The 21,689-nt window shown below is 32.8% G+C and overlaps 1 protein-coding gene across 2 annotated transcripts in view; it reads left to right on the top strand.

Moving 5' to 3' along the window:
- Positions 1 to 21,249, top strand: part of LOC118181421 (apolipophorins-like) — a 149,269-nt gene extending 128,020 nt beyond the window's left edge. The window contains exons 30-35 of one of the 2 annotated variants that reach the window (XM_085809893.1): positions 2,603 to 3,004; positions 11,636 to 11,777; positions 15,670 to 16,109; positions 17,367 to 17,487; positions 19,687 to 20,015; positions 21,049 to 21,249. In XM_085809893.1, coding sequence (XP_085666019.1) covers positions 2,603 to 3,004; positions 11,636 to 11,777; positions 15,670 to 16,109; positions 17,367 to 17,487; positions 19,687 to 20,015; positions 21,049 to 21,081 — 1,467 coding nt within the window. In that variant the 3' untranslated portion in view covers positions 21,082 to 21,249. Of the gene's footprint in view, positions 1 to 2,602; positions 3,005 to 11,635; positions 11,778 to 15,669; positions 16,110 to 17,366; positions 17,488 to 19,686 lie in introns of both variants that reach the window. The other variant, XM_085809892.1, reaches the window with a different exon arrangement.
- The last annotated feature ends 440 nt before the right edge of the window (positions 21,250 to 21,689 follow it).

The following is a 21,689-nucleotide window of genomic DNA, read 5'->3' as shown; positions in this document are numbered from 1 at the left end:
TCTTATCAAATAAAAACAGAATTATATATTATGACGTCGAAATCTCGCAACTCGAAAAGTAGGCTACTACTCAAAAAATGGGAATTCAGAGTTACTATAGTGAAAATTAAGGAAAATGGGATCCTGTAAAGGTCCGCTTACATTAGCGTAACTTAGAACCCAAGATATGCGTGCGAACTTTAGGGCTCCATGTAAATAGCCCTGTGCGATAATGTCATTTAAATTTCAAGAGTGAAATATTTCTTTAGCACATTAAACTAATTCCATTAGAGTGTCATCAAGTTCTCGCACATTTCATGCGCTCAAAGTTCCGCCAGTGTAAACAGACCTTAAATATGCTAAGTAGTCCTTTAGTTCGAAAACTCGGGGAAGGACGGAAGGTTCATTAGTGTAATGCCCCATTTTTCATTCTAAATGATCTCATATATGGTTACTTTGGAGTTCATACTGATATGTTTTATCAGTTTACCAAAAAATTTAACATATCTCAACTGCTGAAAAATCTCAGCACAATTTTAGGTACAGTCAGTCGAAAACGATGACGCATCTCAGTCGAAAATAAAAATTAGCGCAATTTATTAATCAGCAAATGTGATACATCTATTTGTTTCTTAATAGCATCCTAACCATAAAGTTTACCTTTGTTCATGGGACTGGAAGCTCTGAAAGAAAGTAAAAGTTGATCCGAAATTACTTTGCGTTATTCTAATGGGCGCATGGGAAAAAAAGAGCAGAAATATTATGTAAAACATTTACTTGTATCTTATGCCATTTGAAAGAGAACACGTTTTTCAGCTTTCAAATATTTTAAAGTTTATATTTAATAAAATATTTGAATTAGCAAAACAACCAATGTCTTTTGTTTAAATCTTGCTTGAACTGATTGATAGCTATATTTAGTTATAAGCTGAACTTAATATGGCTCGATCTACATTCTAGTCTAATTTTCTAGACTGTGGAACAAATTATTATTTCTTTAATTATTAAGTAACTACAACAATGTAAAACATTTGAAGTTAGAGAACTAAAGGAATTAACTTCTATTTGCGGCTGAACCGTTCCGAAGTTTAAATTTACAACTAAACTCCCTGGTTCCGCTATTTCACACTACTAAATTTTTATTAGAGACCAGCTAGTATCAACGGCACTGAAGTTATTTAATAATAATTAATAACAAATATGTGCATCGAGCATCTTGGGCCAATATATAAGAGCATCTCTCATCGTCTTTCCCTGACTCCATCCACACAAAAATCGTTTGGATTCATAGTACACATCACACCATTTAAGATTTACCCGATACGCAAACCCAAGTTCTTTGGTGCGATAGCTGCTGCAGATAAATAAAGCAATGATCTAGCAATATATTCCATAGATAGTCAACTTGTTAACAACATTCATTTAATTTTTTAGTTAACTAATTAATTTTGGCAAAGGCACAAAGCAAAGAATTCATATTTTTAATCGTTTTGAAACGAGAATGCGCTTAATACATAGGTTTAACTATATTACTTTTATTCTCCCATTTTCCATCTCTACTTAACGCAACTAAAGCATAAATATTTTAATCTATAAAATAAGCAGTGCCAAATAATGATAATGATAATAATAATAAGTTATTAAGTCATAAATTGTAAATTTGCATGCATACTCATACAATGCATTTTTATATTGTTACATTTCTAATTCTCAACACGAAATGATTTTGCCAGGACAGTTTAAACATCAGAAGAATGTAAAATAAAGGTATTGTATTTATCGTTTCCAGTTTCATCATTTTATTTAAAACTCTTAATAATAATAAATAAGTAAATAATACTGAGCCACGTGTATTTTAATTTTTTTCAGTTTCTTTGTTTCAGCATAAGCTTTACTTTTTCCTGTTCAAGTGCATTATAAAAATACTAAATTATACAGATTTCTTCATCAATTTCATTTTAGGATTGGATTAAGAATAGTAATATTTTCATTTAAACAAATCTTTTTGTCTTGCAGAACGCTTTCTAAATAAAAAAATCTGCCTTTCAAAACGCTTTCTAAATAAAAAAATCTGCCTTTCAAAACGAAAGATTGATCTTGTAAAATATATTCTATTATCAGATGAGTATTTTAAGTTTCATTAAAGATTATTAACGAACTAGGTTTTCTCGTTTGTAAAGCTTTTTATAACAGCTCATTTTGATCTCCAAGATGGGAAAGAAACTTCCTTTGTTAAGCAGAACAGCTTTAATATTTAGTCTAAATTTCTAGTAGTTCAGGAATTAGTGTCGTCCTCTTTTCCGATGTTAATATCTCCAGTCTTTAATCAGAGCAGGTACGCTATCAGTTCTGATTCTAAACTCATCAGCTCAAAGTTAAATTAAATTGAGGAAACTGAACTGAATTTGACTTCATTTTTTGAGATTTTTTACTTAAATAAAAAATCCCCAAATATAATAAAAAAACATGTGACTAAATAATAAAAAAAAATATTGTTTGAAATGTTTTGAGACAGCAAAATTGATTACAATTGGAAAAAACACTATGCATTTTACCACTACATTTTATTACAATTATCTTAAATATATTGTATATATTTTAATTGTGACTATACCTTATTTAGGTAAAAGTTGCTGATAACGCCGTTGAGCTGCCTTATTTGTCCGAGCATTTTACGGTCATACGATCAGGAAATACCATCATAGTTGATGACAAATATGGAGTGCAAGTTAAATGTCACTTAATTCATGAACTCTGCGTTTTTGTTATCTCTGGTTGGTACTACGGGAAAACTGCTGGTCTCCTTGGAACATATAACTATGAGCCGTCTGATGATTTCAAAAGGCCTAAAGGTCAAATTGCTAACTCAGCCACAGTATTTGCCAAAAGCTGGGAATTGAAGAAAGGCTGCAAAACCAGCAATCTAGTTGCTGATTCGCGAATCAATGAAAGAAGTGACTATTATAAACAATGCAAACTACATTTTGAATCAAGCAAATCTCCCTTAGCAGCATGTTTTGCTGAAGTAAGTATTCCTTATTTTATAAGTTTTGAATAATATCACGAATTATGTATTATTATAATTCATTGTCGTGATATCTGAATGAGATAAGTGTTAAATGACAGATTTCTATGATGTATTTTATTTTTCTTTCGTTTTAAATTATCTTTCCTGTCATGCCTCTATTCGTGCACTCCGTACTCCGTTTTATTCAACAAAAGGCTAGAACAGGGATTTCCAACCTTTTTGTCTTGCAGTGACCTCTTTTATAGGAATAGTTTTCTTCATCGAGCCGCTTACGTTTTTATGTGCAGCAATATCTGTAGCGGTATACAGCCTAACCGAGCATAAACAACTCAAACATGACAATTAGATTAAGAATATGAGAAAAATTTTTATTAAATTTATGCATTATTATTATTTTAATTTTATAAATATTAAGTTTTCAGAAAAAAAATCACAAATTCTAATTGCATAAAAATTCGATTTTAATTAATGTCAGGGTTGCGCGTGATATATTGATGCATTGATGCATTTTTTTTAATATTTGGGCATAAAAGTGCTTAATTTGATTTCTTAACTCATCCTCTTTCTATAATATTCAACCTGTTTCTTGTTTTCTATTCTACTTTTTCAGTCTTCGTATTTTTTTGTTGTATTTTCTTGTGTTCTTGCAATTGACTCTTTTATATTGCATTTATTGCATAAGAATTATATATTTTATAAGAATATTATTGGTTTAAAAAATGTACTGAATAATTTTAGCGTTTTTCCTCTTATATTTTGATATGATTTCTTCCTTACATGATACAGCTTTATAACAATAAACAATTAGTTATAAATTTTATTTATATATTTTTTGTAATCAATGAAATCCTGATAGTGGCGATCAGTTGTTGATATATATTCTGCTATCGACCAATCCCTTAATCATCAATTTAAAATTCCATCGACCCCCTCCCCCCAGGAATTGAATACCGACCCCTTGGAAACTCCTGTTCTAGACATTCACATATTCTGCCTTAACCAATTAGCCAAAGCAATTGATCAAGTGTAAATGCTTCAACATGACTAAATCATAAGATTGATTTTAGAAAAGGAATTTTAAAATGCTTTCAATAAATGTCGGTATAAAATGGCAGAATTTTACGGTCCATGAATCAAACTGCCGTGGAAAGTGCCACTCTTTATAAGCAAAAAAGAAATTATTTTACTCAAGCAGAAATAGCACCTCCAAAAATCTATAACTGCTTCCTTTAGTCTATGAACTCACGCATATTTTATGAAAATGAAAAGAAAATGGAATAAAAATTAAATTAACAGTATGTAAGATTTGACTTTCTACTTAAGAAGGTCAAATCTTACTGTTAATTTAATTTTTACAATTAGATCAGAACTCTGAAAGAGTATGAACAGATCTAAAGAGTATGAACTAAAAGGGTATATCAGAACTCTAAAAGAGTAAAATTTAATACAATTAGATCAGAACTCTAAGAGAGTTGAGTTTTCACTGTGTCTTATAGGTACCACCGAGACAGGGAAAGGGTGTAAAGGAACCTTTAATCCAAATGAAGTTTAACAGACAGCACCAACTCGCGCTTACAGAAATCAGTAGCTTTGGCTTTAAATCAAAGATAATGGATGAACTAGAACTTCAGTTCATCCAGTATCTAGGAAATGTAAGTATATCGTAACGGCTTCACAATATAATTAGCGCGCAAGCTGGCTCTGTCCGAGGTCGGCGTAAACAAGCCGAATGGCAAGAATAACTCAACGCTTCAGAATAATGATCGCCAGAGAATCAAATTTAGCAACTTGGACTTCAAGTAGGCAGAACACACTCTGATTTCACCATCCAAAACCTTCCTTTAAATACTTCCAACTTTCTACCTAATTTGAATATTACGCGCGGTGGAAATTTACATTCTGACAGGGAAATGAAAGCGAGGCTGATAGAAAAGAGAATTGATATAAAATAAGTGGTTAGAAACTTAAAAGATACTTTATGTTTTAATCTGATACGCAAAATAAGATAGTTAACCAAGAAAATGCCTTTGTTGAGCATAAAGCTAAAGCTTTTCTGGATCACCAAATCGAAATTGCATGATTCAACAGTCTGACATCAGCTAATTTTTTTATGAATTGGACCGAATTTGATTGCTGAAATTATGGCAGAGCACATGAGGCTGTCTGTCTCTCTAACGGAAGAGATGTCTTCGTGGAGACTTTAAAGGAAACCGCTTCGGATTTGCGTAACGCATGGGAAAAATCACAGCTCTCATATAACCAGCCTCTTCGTTGGAATTGGAATCCGGATCGAACTAGCCAAAGTCAGTAAACAACGCTGATGTCACTTACTTGCAGAAGTGGGAGAAACAAAGCACAAAAACAGTAGGGAAGAAGTTTCTTTTGAGCAGACTAGGCGTTAGTAATGCCATGCAAGAGCAAACCTTGTAGTATACCAATTTTTGGTACTATTAGTGTTCAGCGGTTTCACTGCTCGTCTGATGATGGCTGTTTTATGAACTGATGACTAACCTAGTTTGACATTTCATATTAACTTGTTAAACGTAAGTATCGTACTGACTGATTAAAAGAGGATCTCACGCCTATGAGCTTGCTGGACTTAAAACTAATTTACTGATAATCTGAAGTTGTTCATCTGATATAGAAGTATAAATATTCACTAAGCCAGAAAAAAAGCATATTAAAATTGTGTAAAAATGTAGGACAAACAAAATTGTCTAAATATAATATTTTTGGGTAAACTAAAAGAACATTATATTTTAACGTAAAACTTAAGGGATGAATTATTTGACTTTTTTGTCAATGTTATGGTAGAGAAAGCCCATTATCAGCCGAGAGATAAAATAGCTGATTAGTGGTACCTGGGCTCAAATCTCTACGAATTGGCTTACAGTATGAGAAGTTTCGTGATCTTCCCATATGTAACATGAATACGATCCATTTTCCCCTTAGAAAGTCTCCTTGAAGGCATCCCTCTCCTTAGACAGATAGCTGTTACGTGTTTGCTGTAATCAAATAAACCAAACCAAACCTACTGCAGAAGCTTACTGCACTCAGTTTACTAATGTCACTGAGATTTCTAATGCATTGGTGTGGAGAAGTGCTTTGGCATAGATACGCAGACTGTATTCTGCACAGAGATCTTTGCATTTCTCAGCCAATAATCTAGTTTATCCTGGTTTTGAGAGTTTTGTCTTTTAACAAATTAGGAAGACCGAAACTACTCCCCCACCCCCCACCCCCCAAAAAAAACCTGCTTCCTGTCTTAATTCATCATTATGGCAAAGCACTCGAAGGCTAGCTGCCTAAGGTAAGGGATGCCTTTATGCAGCGCTTTTTAAGGGAAGCTGGCTCGTGTTCATGTTACTCATGGAAAGGACCATGAATAGGTCCAAGCTGCGAACTCATTCGAATTTGAGTCCAACTACCAGTTTTCAGCGGCTTCTCCACTCAGCAGATGGTGGGCTTGAAAACGGCTGCCAACAAACTCAAGTGTCTATGTTCTTTAAGAGATAAAAACCAACAATTAGTTATTTATTATTTAGTGACAAACAATTATCAATGTAATGTATCAGTCAAGTTATTACAGCGCCTGTCAGTGGCCGAGTAAGACCGCTAAACACTGATAATTCGGCCAGGGTTGGATTCCCGGCGAAGAGAAATTTTTAGCATACACTGGTTAACAAGTAAATTTTACAAACTTTGTAATTACTATTCACATAAAATAATTACATTTTATTTTTTCCAGCAGTAATTACCACGCTTTTTCAAAATAGTTACAGAAAAATGAGGAAACCAGTTTTTAGAATTTATTAAAAAGAATCCCTTGATATTAAAGGTAATGCAGCCTAGCATATTTATCAAATTAGATGCGTCCACCAGCGGCCGAGCGGCAAAGTTGCTGAATACTGGTAGTTGGGTCCGAGGTTCGAATCCAGTGAATGTGCTGGCTGCATGGCGTTTTCGTGGGTTTCCCCATGTGTAGCATGTACGTGAACCAGTTTCTCTCAGAAAGTCCTCCCCGCAGGCTCCCTACCCTTAAGCAGATAGCCCTCGAGGCTTTGCCGTAGTCACATAAACCTAACAAAAACCAAATTAAGATGCGAGTTTTAATCCCACCGATGAGGTCTGTTGATTTATGGCACTGAAAATTGAGGTGGACGAAAATATCTGGCCTGGCACTTGAAATTACTTTAGTCATCAGCTTGAGCAGACACAGAATAAATAGCACGGAGCAAAGCTAAAGCGAATAGCCTTGAATGTAGAATTTCTCTTAATTAATTCAAGTATTTTACAGATCCATAAATCCAATTTTGTAGACAAATTTGGCTTTGTGAAACGAAGCGTAAAAATATCTTGTTTGACGGAAAGACACAGCGCATGCTCATTCCTTACAAAAATGTCTTAAAAATTCTATAAAACAAAAGCGAATGTTGAAAAGTTTTTAGAATCCAGGGATTCCTAACTAGCTTATTGCATCGATTCCCTTTTAAAAGAACTTTTTCTTTCATCCACTCCCTTACATTTTTCTTTATAATATGCAACATATAACATTATCATAATACAAATAACTACACATAAAAACTTGAAAGATTGTAATTAGACAAGAATATTAAAATTTTGGAGAAAATGGTTTATTAGATTTGTGTTTCATTATTTTTTGCATTATTGTTTCTAACTTTGTAATTATAAACAAGTTCTCAGTAACAAAAATCATAGATTCTACTAGTTGCATAAATGTTCGATTTTAGTTAATGTGAGTCCGCGCTTGATGTACTGACGCTATTTTTTAAATATTCAGCATAAAATTGCCTAACTTAATCTTATCATTCAAAAATATTTAACCTGCTTCTTGCTTCAGGTAGTAAATTATTGCTTCCATGTCAGACTAAACTCTGCATGTACTAGGTAAGAAGAGGCCAAAGTTTGTAAGATTGGTTCGGAAATAAACTGGTGTGCAAAAATTAAGGACGAAGTCGAAAATTTAGCATATCAGCTCAACGAAGAGGCAGAGCGGACAGAAAGACCAATCAGGAGATTAAGTAAGGTGATGTACGGTAGCACATGCGCAGATATGCAGGTAGACGTAATGGGGGAGTGTCTGAGTAATATAAAGCATGTTGTCGGTGTAAGATCAGTATTTCTGGCAAAGAGATTGCACGCCGTATAGCAGTTAAAATCACACCGAGTTGCTGCCTCAGCGAGAAATGGCGAATAATCAATCTGTTAGACGACATCTGGATGCTTTTACCCGAGGTCGAATCATTGGGAAGTTGGAGGAAGGCCGCAGTGTGACAAGTGTGGCTGCAGAGTTCGGAATTGCTCACAGCATCATTTCACGACTTTGGAGACAATTTCAAACTACAGGAACAGCTATCCGGGGGTTTAGTAGTGGTCATCCACGAGGAACCACACCCGCAGATGACCGGTATATTGCCTTACAGGCCAGAAGAAACAGGCGGCAGACAGCGGGAGAAATCGCTAGACACACGACACAAGCGACTGGACGACCGATATCGCGTTTTACCGTGGCCAGAAGACTGCACGGTGGTGGTCTGTTTGCACGACGCCCTGTACGGTGTGTACCTCTAACGCCTGCCCATCGAAGAAGGCGTTCTCTGTGGTGCCGGGAACACCGGAATTGGAGAGACAATGAATGGGGACGAGTACTCTTTAAAGATGAGAGCAGATTCAGTCTGAGTAGCGATTCTCATCGCATACTCATCTGGAGAGAGCGGGGAAGCCGCAATCATCCTTCGAACATTATGAAAGGGACAGGTATGGAGGTGGCGGTGTTCTCGTTTGGGGAGGCATCATGCTTGGTAGTCGTACAGACCTTCACATCTTCGACGCAGGTTCAGTCAACGGGACCCGTTATTGTAACGAGATTCTTCTTCCATATATGCATCTTTTTAGAGGTGCTATGGGTCCGCAGTTCCTTTTCATGGACGACAATGCACCATGTCATCGCACAGTAGCTGCCGAACAGCTCTTAGAGTGTGAAGATATTGAACGTATGGATTGGCCAGCACGATCTCCGGATCTCAATCCCATCTAGCATGTATGGGATTTTCTAGGCAGACACTTGGCAGCTCGTACCTTACCACCAGTAACGATTCCGGAGCTTCGATTGGCGCTGCCAGACGAATGGGCAGCAATGCCTCAACAACTCATTGACACCCTCATTCTCAGCATGGGCAGACGCTGTGAAACCTGCCTAGCAGTCAGGGGAGATCATATCCCCTATTAAAGACCGGATGTTTCTTGCTGGACACCCATCACAGGGATGTTTCGGCCTTCAGTCGCATTGCGCGCCATGCTACTTTTTCAATAAAGCTTCTTTTTATCCCTCTGATTTCTCTTTTAGTAAGTGTTGCTTACATTACTCATGTCCTTACGTATTGGGGATCTTATGGTATTAAATGTGTTGATTTGGAAAGTTTTTGTACAAAGTTATATTGAAAAAACCGTCTCGTCCTTAATTTTTGCACACCAGTGTAGAGTTCCCCCCTCTCAGTAACGAAATTTCAGGAACAGTAACGGTTTTTTTAAATCTTGTTTTCTTGTGTTTCTGCGTTTTATTTTTCTTGTATTGCATTTGTAGCCAAAAGAAATTATGCATTTAAAAATATATTATTTGTTTTTAAAATATATTATTTGTTTAAAAAATTAATTAATTAATTATATTATATTGTATTAAATAATTTTTGTGTATTTTCCCCATTTATTTATTTTATAATTTCTTCTTTACTACATGATGCAATTTCACATCAATAAACAATTAATTATCAATCTTATTAATAATTTTTGTAGTCAGTGGGATCTTGACTATGCTGATCAATTGGAGGTGCATATTCGGCTTTTGACTCCTTGATCATCACTGACCTTCTTTAAAATTTCATTGAGCCCCCAAGAGGTCAACAGCTACCCCGTTGGGAACCCAGACGCTAGAATATAAAAATCAAAGTACTGACAGTCTTGATTCGAACTGTTATGAAGTATATTAACTCGTTAAGCGCCGTTCCTATTTTGTCCCTTCTGTTTAGTCCGCGATATCCAATTTCACAAATATGGCTGCTGCCAGAGGTCTGTGTAGAATTTGATTGAAAAATATAATTCTTTTCAGTTGTATATCGTCAATCAATATTGACTGCCTTGACCTGAACGAAAAGTATACTATCAGTCAGCAGCCTAAGCGAAATATACGCGAGTATACATCGGTGGCTAACGCGGCCCGAACGAAAAAATATAGTGCCTGTTCAGGGGTGACTGACATTGGGATTAACATGTTAAAGATTGCCTTTTCTTTCATTAGTGTTCTCTCCATTAATAGTTCTTTCTGCAACTGAGAAGAACAGCAGCAACTGCTGCTAGAATTTAAATTAATGCTCAAAGTATTTTGAAATAATCCAGGTGTTAATTCTATTTAATTAAGATTTCTCTCTTGAGATTTTAATCATACTGAATAGATTCCATCCATCTAATTTCAGTTTATCCTTCTTGTTGTGTTTAAATCTGATGTGCGTTTTTGGATTTTTATTTTTCATTTGAGTACAAACTATTTGACTGTTTCTCTTTTGTAACAAAGAGACGATAAATTAAATTAATCTTCCTTGTTTTAATTACTCATTTATTAAATATTGATCTAAGGTGAAAATTTGTTGAATGAGGAGTTTAAGCATTGCACCTGCTCAGCCATTTACACATAATCTAAGTATAGCGATCTAAGTACAGAAAGAATAAGCTCTAAAACGCACATAGACAACACTTTCCATTCATGTCATTTCTCTTAAATTATTCCCCGTTACTATATGCAAATTATATAAACCGGAAAAGTTAATTTATATTTGAATGAGAGCGAATTATTTTTAATTTTAATTTTTTTCCTTTGACCAGCCTATATAGTCAAGAGATAAATGCTTGATAATTATAGCTATTTCAAACGCTATTGAAATTTTACTCTTAAAATAATAAAAATTTTCCTGTTTATAGTAACTAGGAGATTCAGTGTTGTAACAGGTAAAACGCATTCGAGCTTTTGTTATTTCATAGCATCATTGAAACATTTTAAATAAATTTATTTATTTGCTTCTTAAACATTAGGATTGGTAAATATTCTTTCAGTTCTATACTATACCTGTGACTTCTGTGTGTAATCATAATTACATCGTTTTCCAATAAATGTGAAGCATTTATATCTTTATTTTTAATTTAATTTTACACGCTAGATTTTTAGATGAAATGTTTTCTTTAAATAATTGAATTTCAATTAATTAAAGAAAAAATAACACACCGAATAACGAATTAGAGATAAGGCAACAGAAATCAGAGGAAAATAATGAAATGAATTATGAAAAATAAATGAATGAGTTATAAAAGGAATTATGAAACTTACCACTGATTCCTGTTGCCTTGACAACTCTAGTTGAATTTTTAAATTGTTTGTTATTCACTAAACAGACTTAAATGTTTTTCGTAGCGTTTTATTCTGGAAGTTATCAGCTGAGTTATATCCAATAATATATAATATTCATCCTATAAAAAAGTCACATTATACATATATATATATCAAAATTAGAACATTAGTTAATAATACCTCAAAATGATTCATTATGATTTTTTCCATAGGTTGAACCTCACGAATACCTGCAATTGTGTCTACGTCATCTTGCCAGAGATAATACGAAAAAAGGATTTTGTAGTGTGGCAGCATCTTATGTGATGGAATGCGAAAGCAATTATGTGGAATTGAGCCTTCCACCGGAGTGCCGTAAGCAAATATTGAAAATGTTTTCTATGTAAATTTGAATTATTATCCTTAATAAGTGCAATAAATGAATTCGCTTTATTAGCCCAAAAGGCGTTAGCCCAGAAGAGCTATTAATTTTGGCTTTAAAGCCCAGAAAGGCTTTAAAGTTTTGTCATTTTGCGTTGGTTCACTATAAATTTCGGATCACTTTTCAAATTGTTGCCACCAAATATTAGAGCCCTGTGTTATACTTAAAGAAATTAAATAATGAAGAATCTGCATGAATGTATGCATGTTTCTCGCATTATGATAAACAACGGTACCTAGAGCCATCAAATTTTGAATAACGTACGTCTAGACTAGAATACGGGCATCTCGAAGCCCGAATTTGGAATTTGAAATTTGTTTTATTATCGATTTCATATTTTGTAACACTTTAACTAAATTTTTATTAATAAAATCAACGATTTTAAAGCGAGCAATGGCAACACTGTACGAAAAAAAAAACATTTTTATCTCCAGCGCGCGAGACTGTTTATTGGAAATTCTAAAGATATCCTCATTTTAAAATTATTTTGCGATATTGCTGTTGAATTGAATTTTATGTTTTAAGTGTAAATAACATGATATTTAATAAATAAAGGTAAAACACAAAACGTTAGAAAACGCCCCTTTGGGCGTAATGTAAAATTTGAAAGCTTTCAGGTTTTATTTTATTTTATTTTTATTTTTTTGTTTCACTTTGCAAGGGTGGGACAATTATGTTGATCTCTTAGTGGTTAATTTTTACTTCTTGTGTTCCCTTGTCCATTTTATCTTTCATAGCACTAGTTTGTCCAATCCAGAACACTGCACTTCTTGTACCTTTTTAGCAGGTTGGTAAACTAAAATTTGAATTTCAGTTTCACTTTCTGTAGTTTTAGCTACATTGTTTCCAGCTGTCTCTCGAATTAGGCCATATTTTTATTTGTTACTTATTAAGTAGGAATATAAGTCTTTATTCCCTTACTGGCAATAACTCCTTGACACTGAGTGCAGTCTAAGGTAGGTAGTTAGATGGGAGAAAATTAACAAGCAGAACTTTAGGTTACGAGGGCTTTGTTTCAAATGAAATACTAAAACAGAAAGTAGCTATTTGTTAAGAATTTTTTATGGATTAAAATATAGGATCCCCTTCTTTCTTCCAAAATTAGAAAACTTTCAAAAAAAAAAAAAAAAAGGCACCACTGCGAAGCTGAGAAATTTCGCATTCTTGACCAGCTTCATTCAACAAATATTTTCCATTTTTATATGACTATATATTTCTTTCATATTTTTCTACAAGCTAGATAATGCATAAGGTATAACTTATAAATTAGATCTATTTTCTGGTCCCAAAGAACGTATCGATATCAGAGTTATATAACTAATACAATATAATTATTATGAACGCACCTTTGAAAATATTATATAAAGTACAAGGTGATTGGAAGAAAATGCTCCGATTATTATAATGCATTACATTATAACTTTCAAATATATTGAAATAATTCAAGTGTTTAAATACTAAGATGTGCGTGAAATGTTCTTCTTACCTTATGATGTTACGATTTTTGCTCTATCTTTTGTATGCTTCTTTCGACTCTTCTAAATTATTAAGTTACAGTAGCGATTCCTATTGCAAATATTTTACATAGTGCTTGCTGGAAATGAGGAATTTTTTGCCGTGCGTAATGCCCTTGGTTATGCCTATAAAACAAGGTTATTTAAATAAGACAGCACATTCTTAGACTGCTCTGCTGTACTAGGTAGATTGATAGCTTTCTAGAATCAGAATAGGAATAGGCTCGACTAGGCTGAATCAGAATAGGCTCGATTAACCTATTTTCATCTATAATCTGTTACTTTAAAATAGGCTCTTCAACGTCATTTTGATCGTAAAGCGTGCTATCATCACTACTTATTTTCTTCACATCATTTGGGACTACATTTCAAACGAGCATTTGTTCTTGTCCTTTCGTGAGAAGTTTTTAATCTCACTTCCACATTCTGAAAGATTTCCACATTCTGAAAACCTGGAGTTGCCTATGTAAAGGACATTTCAGTATTAGCCACACTTACATAATTTTTTTTTAATTCAGTGCTTAAATTATCACTTTTTCTATTCTTACATACTACACCCGACCTTTGAATAACAGATGTTGAACAGTTTTCTGAAGGCTGAAAATTTTCATTATTTACGATAACAATACTATTAAGTTCTACTTTAAGCTTTCCTTTCTTCATGTTTTCAATGTTTGCTCCGTTGGAGAATAAAAGGCTCAAGTTTTCAGATAGCTCTTCGTATAAATATCCCTGAAATGTAATACAATAGTGGAAACTAAATGTTTAAGAAAATGGTTCATTAAGTTTATGAAGATACTGGTTGGAGCCTGAATCTATGCTTTACCTTGTTTTACTTTAATAAAATCTTTCGGAAAATTTATTCCTTAAATAGAATTTCTTAAATGGTGCCTACCTTCTGGTAGTTTATGCTAGACTGTTAGATTAGTTAAATCAGCAATTTTATCTCGTAGTTAAGTGCACATTTCCATTTGTGAATACTTTCTGATATGTATTTTTTAATATTATCTGATTGTCTTCAATGTTCAGCTATTTGATTTTAAGTTCTGTTATGGCCTAAGTAATTAGCCAATAAATTTTAATTATTAGCTAATTACTTAGGCCATAACAGAACTTACTTTGTATTTGTTTGCGTAATCTACCTATAACCTACTAGACTTCACATTATCTGTAGAAATCTAGGTATAATCTCATTCATTGAAAACAATTTAGAACTACTGAGTGTTTCAACATGATGTTGAACATTAATAATATGAAAACTGCTAAAGATGAGTTGAAACTACAATGCCTATAACCTGTGAGTATTTTCTTTTTGTTAATTCCGGGGATAAAAAACATTATTATGCATGAAATATCAGAGGTCACAATATGTTTTCAACTGGAATGATATTAAAGTGTCATTGCAAAAACTGAAATTCTGCGGGAGGTGCAAAGATGATGGAAACAGAATGTGATACTTCGGCACCTTGATGAATATAAGATTATGCGAGAGAGAATTGTGTGCGATGTGAAGAAAGTACGGTGCGGCAGGAAGAGACTAATAACAAATCAAGGAAATATGTAGACTGCGTTACAGACTTTCACAAAATCACAGAGAAAAGCAAGGAACTGCATGAAAGATATTCAAACAACTTTGCTGTCCTTGCCGTTGAAATCATTTTTGCTGTTTTACAGTGTTTCAGATTATATACTGATCTCAATAGTGGATGTTTTGAACATCTATAACTTTAACATATGCAACGTTCAAAAAGTTCATAATTGATGTCATTAGAGTCTCTCTTATTATGTGATTTTTATGGATTGTACTCAAAGAGTGTAAAACAGTGGCTTTTGTCCCATTCAACTTTTTCACCATTTCTAGAAGATCATTCCCCTCTCCTTTCCAAAATTGAAAAAAAAAAAAAAAACATATACATATATTCAGATTTACAATTATTTTTTAACATGTTTTATAAATTAAACAACAAAAAGTGTATGAAATATTGTTAAATACCAAAACTTAAATAAAAGTAATTTTTATATTCATAAACTAAAATCAAATTCTTAAGAGTTTAACGAAAGGTTTACCGCATTCTCCCCTGAAACTCTTGGAAATAATTACCCCCTTGTTGAGATCCCTAGTTGAGAAACCTAGAACCTTAAAAAATTTTAACATAAATATACAATAAATTGAAGAGCCATTGAAACAACAGAATGCTCTACACAGATTGAGAATGGCTGAATTAAGTGAATAAGACGATCATATATGTGACATTTTTATATTCATTTTGTGATTTTTATGGATTGTACTGAGAATTTTTTTTTCTTTTAGTAACCTGTGAGGCTCCTGATGGTAGCACATTGCAGCATGGAGACAGGAAAAAATATACAGATCTGAATCCCAAATCTGCTGATATCATTTTTATTATTGAAGATGAGGAATGTAATAAAATCATTCTAAATGATTTGGGAAATCTGGCAAGATCTATTGACAGAGAGCTAGAGAATGAAGGACTGAAGGACAATTTGTTTGGCGTGGTCGGTTTCGGTGAAGACATTGGAAGTCCGCAGATTTATACTGCTCATGGAAAAACATTCTTCAATTCAAGAGACATTGGTACAATATCGGGTAGATTCAAATTGGATAAAAAAGCGAAATCTTCCAGAGCCCTTGAAGCTATTCAACTAGCTGCGACGTTAGACTTCAGAAGCAAAACGGCGAAGTCGTTCATTTTACTATCCTGCTCACCATGCAGATATGATTATAGATCAGTATGTTTTATGATTTAAATTTCCTCTTGCTTTCTAACAAGTTTAGCTGTTATTTCCTCAGCTATCATTAATTAATAAATATAGTCTTAAAAGTCTTAATCTCTTACCATTAATTAATATAATGTCAAAAATGGACATTAAATAAGCTATATTATTTATGAAATGCGATTTATTTAAGTTAAAATGTAAAATATAAATGTTAAAAGTTAATTAATATAATACAGTAATCTTAAAATTATTAACATAATTTTAAATTTCACATTCAGATTTTCTCCACCAATGCAGATAAAAATAGTCATTATACGTTTGAGTTGAGAGATTTAATATAAATTACCACCTTTATTTATCGCACTGTAAGCATGAAATTAATGTTTCTTTCTTAAGATAAGTATTTAAAAATCACATATTTGAAAAGGCATCCATTGATGCTTGAGAATTAGTTAATTCGATTAGTAGTTTCGGTTCTATAAAAAGAAAGGGAAAAGCCTTAAAAGGTTGCAACAAACAAGGTGATAGAAATTTTTTCTTTAATCCATGTGAATTGCTTAATTTGCTTGAAGACCATCATTAAAGTATACGTATTTTTATTGAAAGAATTTAACAGCTTTCATGCTTCTAAATTAAATAGCCGATAAAAATCATATATAATCTCTGCAGCACTATTACTTAATATTTATAATAAAAGTAAAAATTAAAAATTCTTACTATTTATTGAGACTCTGTTATTCAAAGGATAATTCTGTAAAATTCCAGCACTACAATTTCATAAGAACGAGAAATAACAAGTGCTACATCAGCCAATCTTATTGATGGGCGTGAAAAGCAAAAGGCTAAGCAATACCATGTTACAAAGCTCATGTACCAAACTTCTCGAACCCTGCAATGGCCGAACAAAAATTAATCAACGTTTCTTTGATTCGTTCGAGGCTCAATTTCAAAATAAAATGGAGGGAGTGTGAAATACATTGCATGGTTTTTGCATCATATAATGACTATTTTTACTTCTGAGGTTGAATAGGGTTTTTCTTTCTACATTCAAAGTTTAATGCTTCTTTTCGAGTTCTTAAACAATAAAATGTATCTTTATAATATAATATAATCTGTATAATATAAACGGTATGTCGGAAAAGGTGCATTTGTGAAAAGAGTAATAGCATTACAAAATTTGTTCACTTAGTTACTACAGTTTGTTAGAATTTTCTTTTATCACTAATTGTAAGTAAAATTCATAAATTTTATGCTGTTTTTCTTCTATAGTTACTATATCCAGTCATTCAGCAGATTTTGCTCGAACGTGGAGTAAGTCTACATGTTATCAACAGTGCTGGAATTTCTATTCGAAAGAGTTCACTTAAAGAGAAGGAGAAAGATATCATAGGTAAATTTTCTAAACTCATGGTTAATAAATAACTTCAAGAAAATAATAATTTCTCATGTCATTACTTTATGAGACAAGAAGATAAGCCTTCTTTTCCTTTTTTGAATGAATTCATTTTAATATTGCTCACATTTAAGAACAAATATTTGATTTGTCTTATAAGGTATTTTCTTCCTGCTTTCCGCATGCCTTCGTGGTGTAAATGGAAGCATACTCGACGTGTATTCGAGATATCCATGGTTCGAGTCCCAGTCCGAGATTATCCACGGTCCGAGATTTAGCAATTGGGTCCTCTAATTTCCAGTCGACCTATCAATTGGGGAATATATAGCGTATTTTCTCCCTCCTTTCTGCATGCCTTCGCGGTGTAATTGAAAGCATACTCGACGCGGACGCGTATTCGAGCGGTCCATGATTCGAGTCCCGACTAGAGCACTGCACATGTTTCATGTCTCCTGCTTCCTTCCCACCCCAAAAAAAATTAATGACTGTACAATCTATTATTAATAACTATAACATTAAACAAAGGTATTTTAAAAACTATCGATTCAACTACATTATTTGGAATTGCTAAAAAATGTACTGAATGTTTTCTTTATTCAGCATTTTTAAAAGTTATTGTTAGTAGGTTTTTAAAATAACTCTTGCAGTAGAATCTTATGACGAATGTACTCATGTTCATTTGTTAGAGAATTTACAATCTATGATGGTTTTTGCCTTTATGCAATTTGGTGAACATAGACCAAGAAGATAAATATAAAAGACAAAATAAAACGAAACAGGTTCAATTGGCCTGCAAGAAGAAAAGAGGGGAGAAAAGAAAAGAAAATGATACACAACGTCTAGAGTAAGCAGTTTGTTTCATGAATGTTACCCTGGTAATCATAAAAAGGTTTCGTATGGAATATAAATGCCAAAAACAGTTGCATGTGCTATCCAGAGGCTACGCATTCTGTTGAGAAGGTTGTGTAACAGCTCCTATCAGCTAAGAAAAGTATTCTCTTAAAAGCATTTTTTGTTGCTGACTGGTTCGCAGTGAAGGGTTATGCATTGCAACTCAACGACTGTTGTAGAGCAACTGTCGAATATATGCAGAGATATCCAAAATTCTGAAGAGGTATGTCTGAAATGCGAGTCATTAGTAAACAGTACACTGACTTACTGTTGTAATTTCTCATCTAGATGTCAAGTATATCGTTATTTTATGGAATTTTTTATGCCGTATAATTAAGGGCATGCCTCGCATATTGCTTGATCTGAAATCGCCATCGACAAATCGTTCTAGATAAGATGATCATTGAGACTGCCAACAGTTCTCTGACCAGAGAATTTTCTGTGATAGCTGGATGGGATCAGAGAGCTGCTGACACGTAAGGATCTTGTCACGCAGTTGCGACGTAGGGATTTACCATATCTATACTGCCTTTAATCACAGCTACTCTGGGACCATAGCCCAAATGTATACATGACACTTGAAACAAGTTCTTGGGTACTTGGTCTTGTGTATGGCATACCTCTTTTCTGACTTTTTAATTTCTTCTTCATATTTTGCCGCACATGATATCATCACTATACTTTTTGTGTTACTTTTTTTTTTTTTTTTTTTATTTTAATATCGTCTTTTTCAACGGAAAGAAAATAACAATGCTTTCAGAAGCAACCCATTAATTAGTTTTTTAAAGCCCAATAATCCGAACTGACTTCAGTAGATATTACAAAATTTCTGTTATCAGGAACTTAAGCTTTCCTTTCAAGAAGGACAGGTGGCACTGGTGTTCGTTTCCTGTTTCAGTGAATATGAATCGAGTCGGTTATAAAATAATGTCAATTCTAAGATACCTGCAAATTCCTTAATTTGCATACTTGAGTGTATTATTTATAGTTTGGTGCGTATGGTTTGCATAATAATCGTAAAATTTATTAATTCATTATGAAATTGTTTTTTTTTCGAATTATGTGCTTAAAACATACTATGCATAATTTGCTTTTTTTAGCCTCTTACCAATAATACGCTTGTGCTCAAGAGTTTAATATTTAATAGCTAGTTCATGGTTAAAAGAAGTGATTACAGTTTTATTTAATTCAAAGTAGTAGATTTATGCTCGGAATACGGCTTTTCTATTCTTATTTTCTTGTTTTATTTTCAGCTAAAAAATATGAAAACATGAATTAATATCTTTTTTTTTTTTCTTTCTACAGGTGTTGACCCCGATACAGTGTACCATTCAAAAGACGTAACTCAGAAAGATTTGGTTGGTGAACCCGCTCTGCGATCTCAAGTTTCATTTCCGAAAGATCTTTGCATTGCTTTATCTCAAGATGTCAATGGAAGCTATTTCTCAACTCACCCACTGAACAGAGCCTCATCTAGTGAAATTAAGAACTGGAGAAGTGTTTTTGCTCGAAAGTTTCTTAAAGCCATCCAGCTGTTTCAGTGCCAATGGTGTGATTGTACCTCTACTAGAGACCACATCCCTAATACTGTTTGCCAGCCTTGTGAAACAAAAAGACCAAGGCTGCCCTTTTCCGTATGTAAATCTTGTGTTCTTCCAAGAACAGTGGAAGGATTTTTGTCTTACGTACTTCATAATTTGAATGAATGATTTCGATACAAAAACTTATACATTTATTTAAAAGTATTCAATCTCGGAGAAGGACTAATATAACGTCACCAAATATAAAAATACATGAATCGTTCATAAAGAGAAATTCATAGGAGTTTTTCGTAACTGATGTTCATGAGATACTTTTGCTGCGATTTTAAAATAAATAAATAGTCTGATTTATTTCTACCAAAGACTAGAACAATTTTCAACCTTTTATGAGTTTAGCAAATTTTTGAAAGTTATTGATATTTAATTTCATTAACTCTGTGGGGAGTATACAAAAATTTCTGAGAATTTAAATTACAATTATCTTCCAACTTTTGCGAATAATACTTCTTGCAAATCACAAAAATTTATATATATATAGTGAAGGTTATTTAGAAAAGTGTTTTGCTAATTAACTGGCTAAAGAATTCATTGTAAATTAATAGTATTAAGTAAATTTATATTACTTACCTTTTCATTATTTTAAAGAAGGCATCTCATAAATCAGCATTATAATTATTAAAAATGAGCTATAGCATTATTAATGTATATTAGTCATTGTTTAAATATATAATATGAAGTTTAGAATCATTTAAAAAGTTCAGTTCTAGAATCATTTAATAACTTCAGATGCATTCTTAACTGAAATGTCATGTATAGCACAATTTGTTTTAAAATGCTCTAAATTGCATTGGAATTAAAAATCATTCAATAATAATCTTTTCTAAAATATCTTTTGCTTATAACTTTAAAAGAACTGAGAGTTGATATAAAATGTAAACTTAGAAAATGTGGTTTTAAGCGTTTAAGTGTAATAAACTTTTCATCTAATCATATTAAAGGAGTTCTTGTCTTACTGCACAATTCTCATTCTTTGAACTAGAATCATTGTTGTATTAATAATAAGAATTATTATGCGTCAATTACTGCATAATATTTTTACAACCAAAATTTCTCTTTTTATTTCTAGCTGTACCTTACGACTGACACCAAGTATTTCTGATGGTAATATCGATAAACCTCATGAGGCATACTTATTGTGAAGTGCGTTTAGTATTTGGGTTGGCTGGTAAAGGCTAAATCGTATTTTTTACTTTTATTTTTATTTTTTAAAATGTGTCCTGATGTGTTTCGAATGTGGCGTATTTTAATAAAACAATCAAACCACTAATATGTACTGATTCTTTTGTTTAACCTTTAATTAGTAATTTTTATTTTCAGAAAAGCTGAAAAGTTGCTATATTACAGCAAAATTTCATTCTTTAGCTTATCAAACTGTAGTTTAATTGCTTAATTCCCCCAAAAATGTTCTGATGAGAAAATGTTTAAATTATAGTGCAGTTTCCTAATGAGAATATGTTTAAAATTTAATTTTATTAGTTGAAATAGTGCCTTATTTACATAGCCTTGTTCTAGTTATATCATATTCACTACCATTTTGCCAATTTAAATAAAGTATAAAAATAAAGAATTTGTGTACCTGAAAGCAATTCTGGAAAGAATACTCTTCATTTTTATATGGAAACTTTCACTTGTTTTTATCTGATTTTTTTTAATAATTCACCTACAGAAGCTGAAAAGCGCAAAATATGATCTGTTATCATTGAAACA

Source organism: Stegodyphus dumicola, chromosome X2, assembly GCF_044657685.1.
Source record: "Stegodyphus dumicola isolate Sdum_Otavi_A_Nest chromosome X2, ASM4465768v1".
NCBI classification, from domain to species: Eukaryota; Metazoa; Arthropoda; class Arachnida; order Araneae; family Eresidae; genus Stegodyphus; species Stegodyphus dumicola.
Note: the sequence above shows the minus strand (reverse complement) of the source record. Positions and strands in the feature narration are given on the sequence as shown.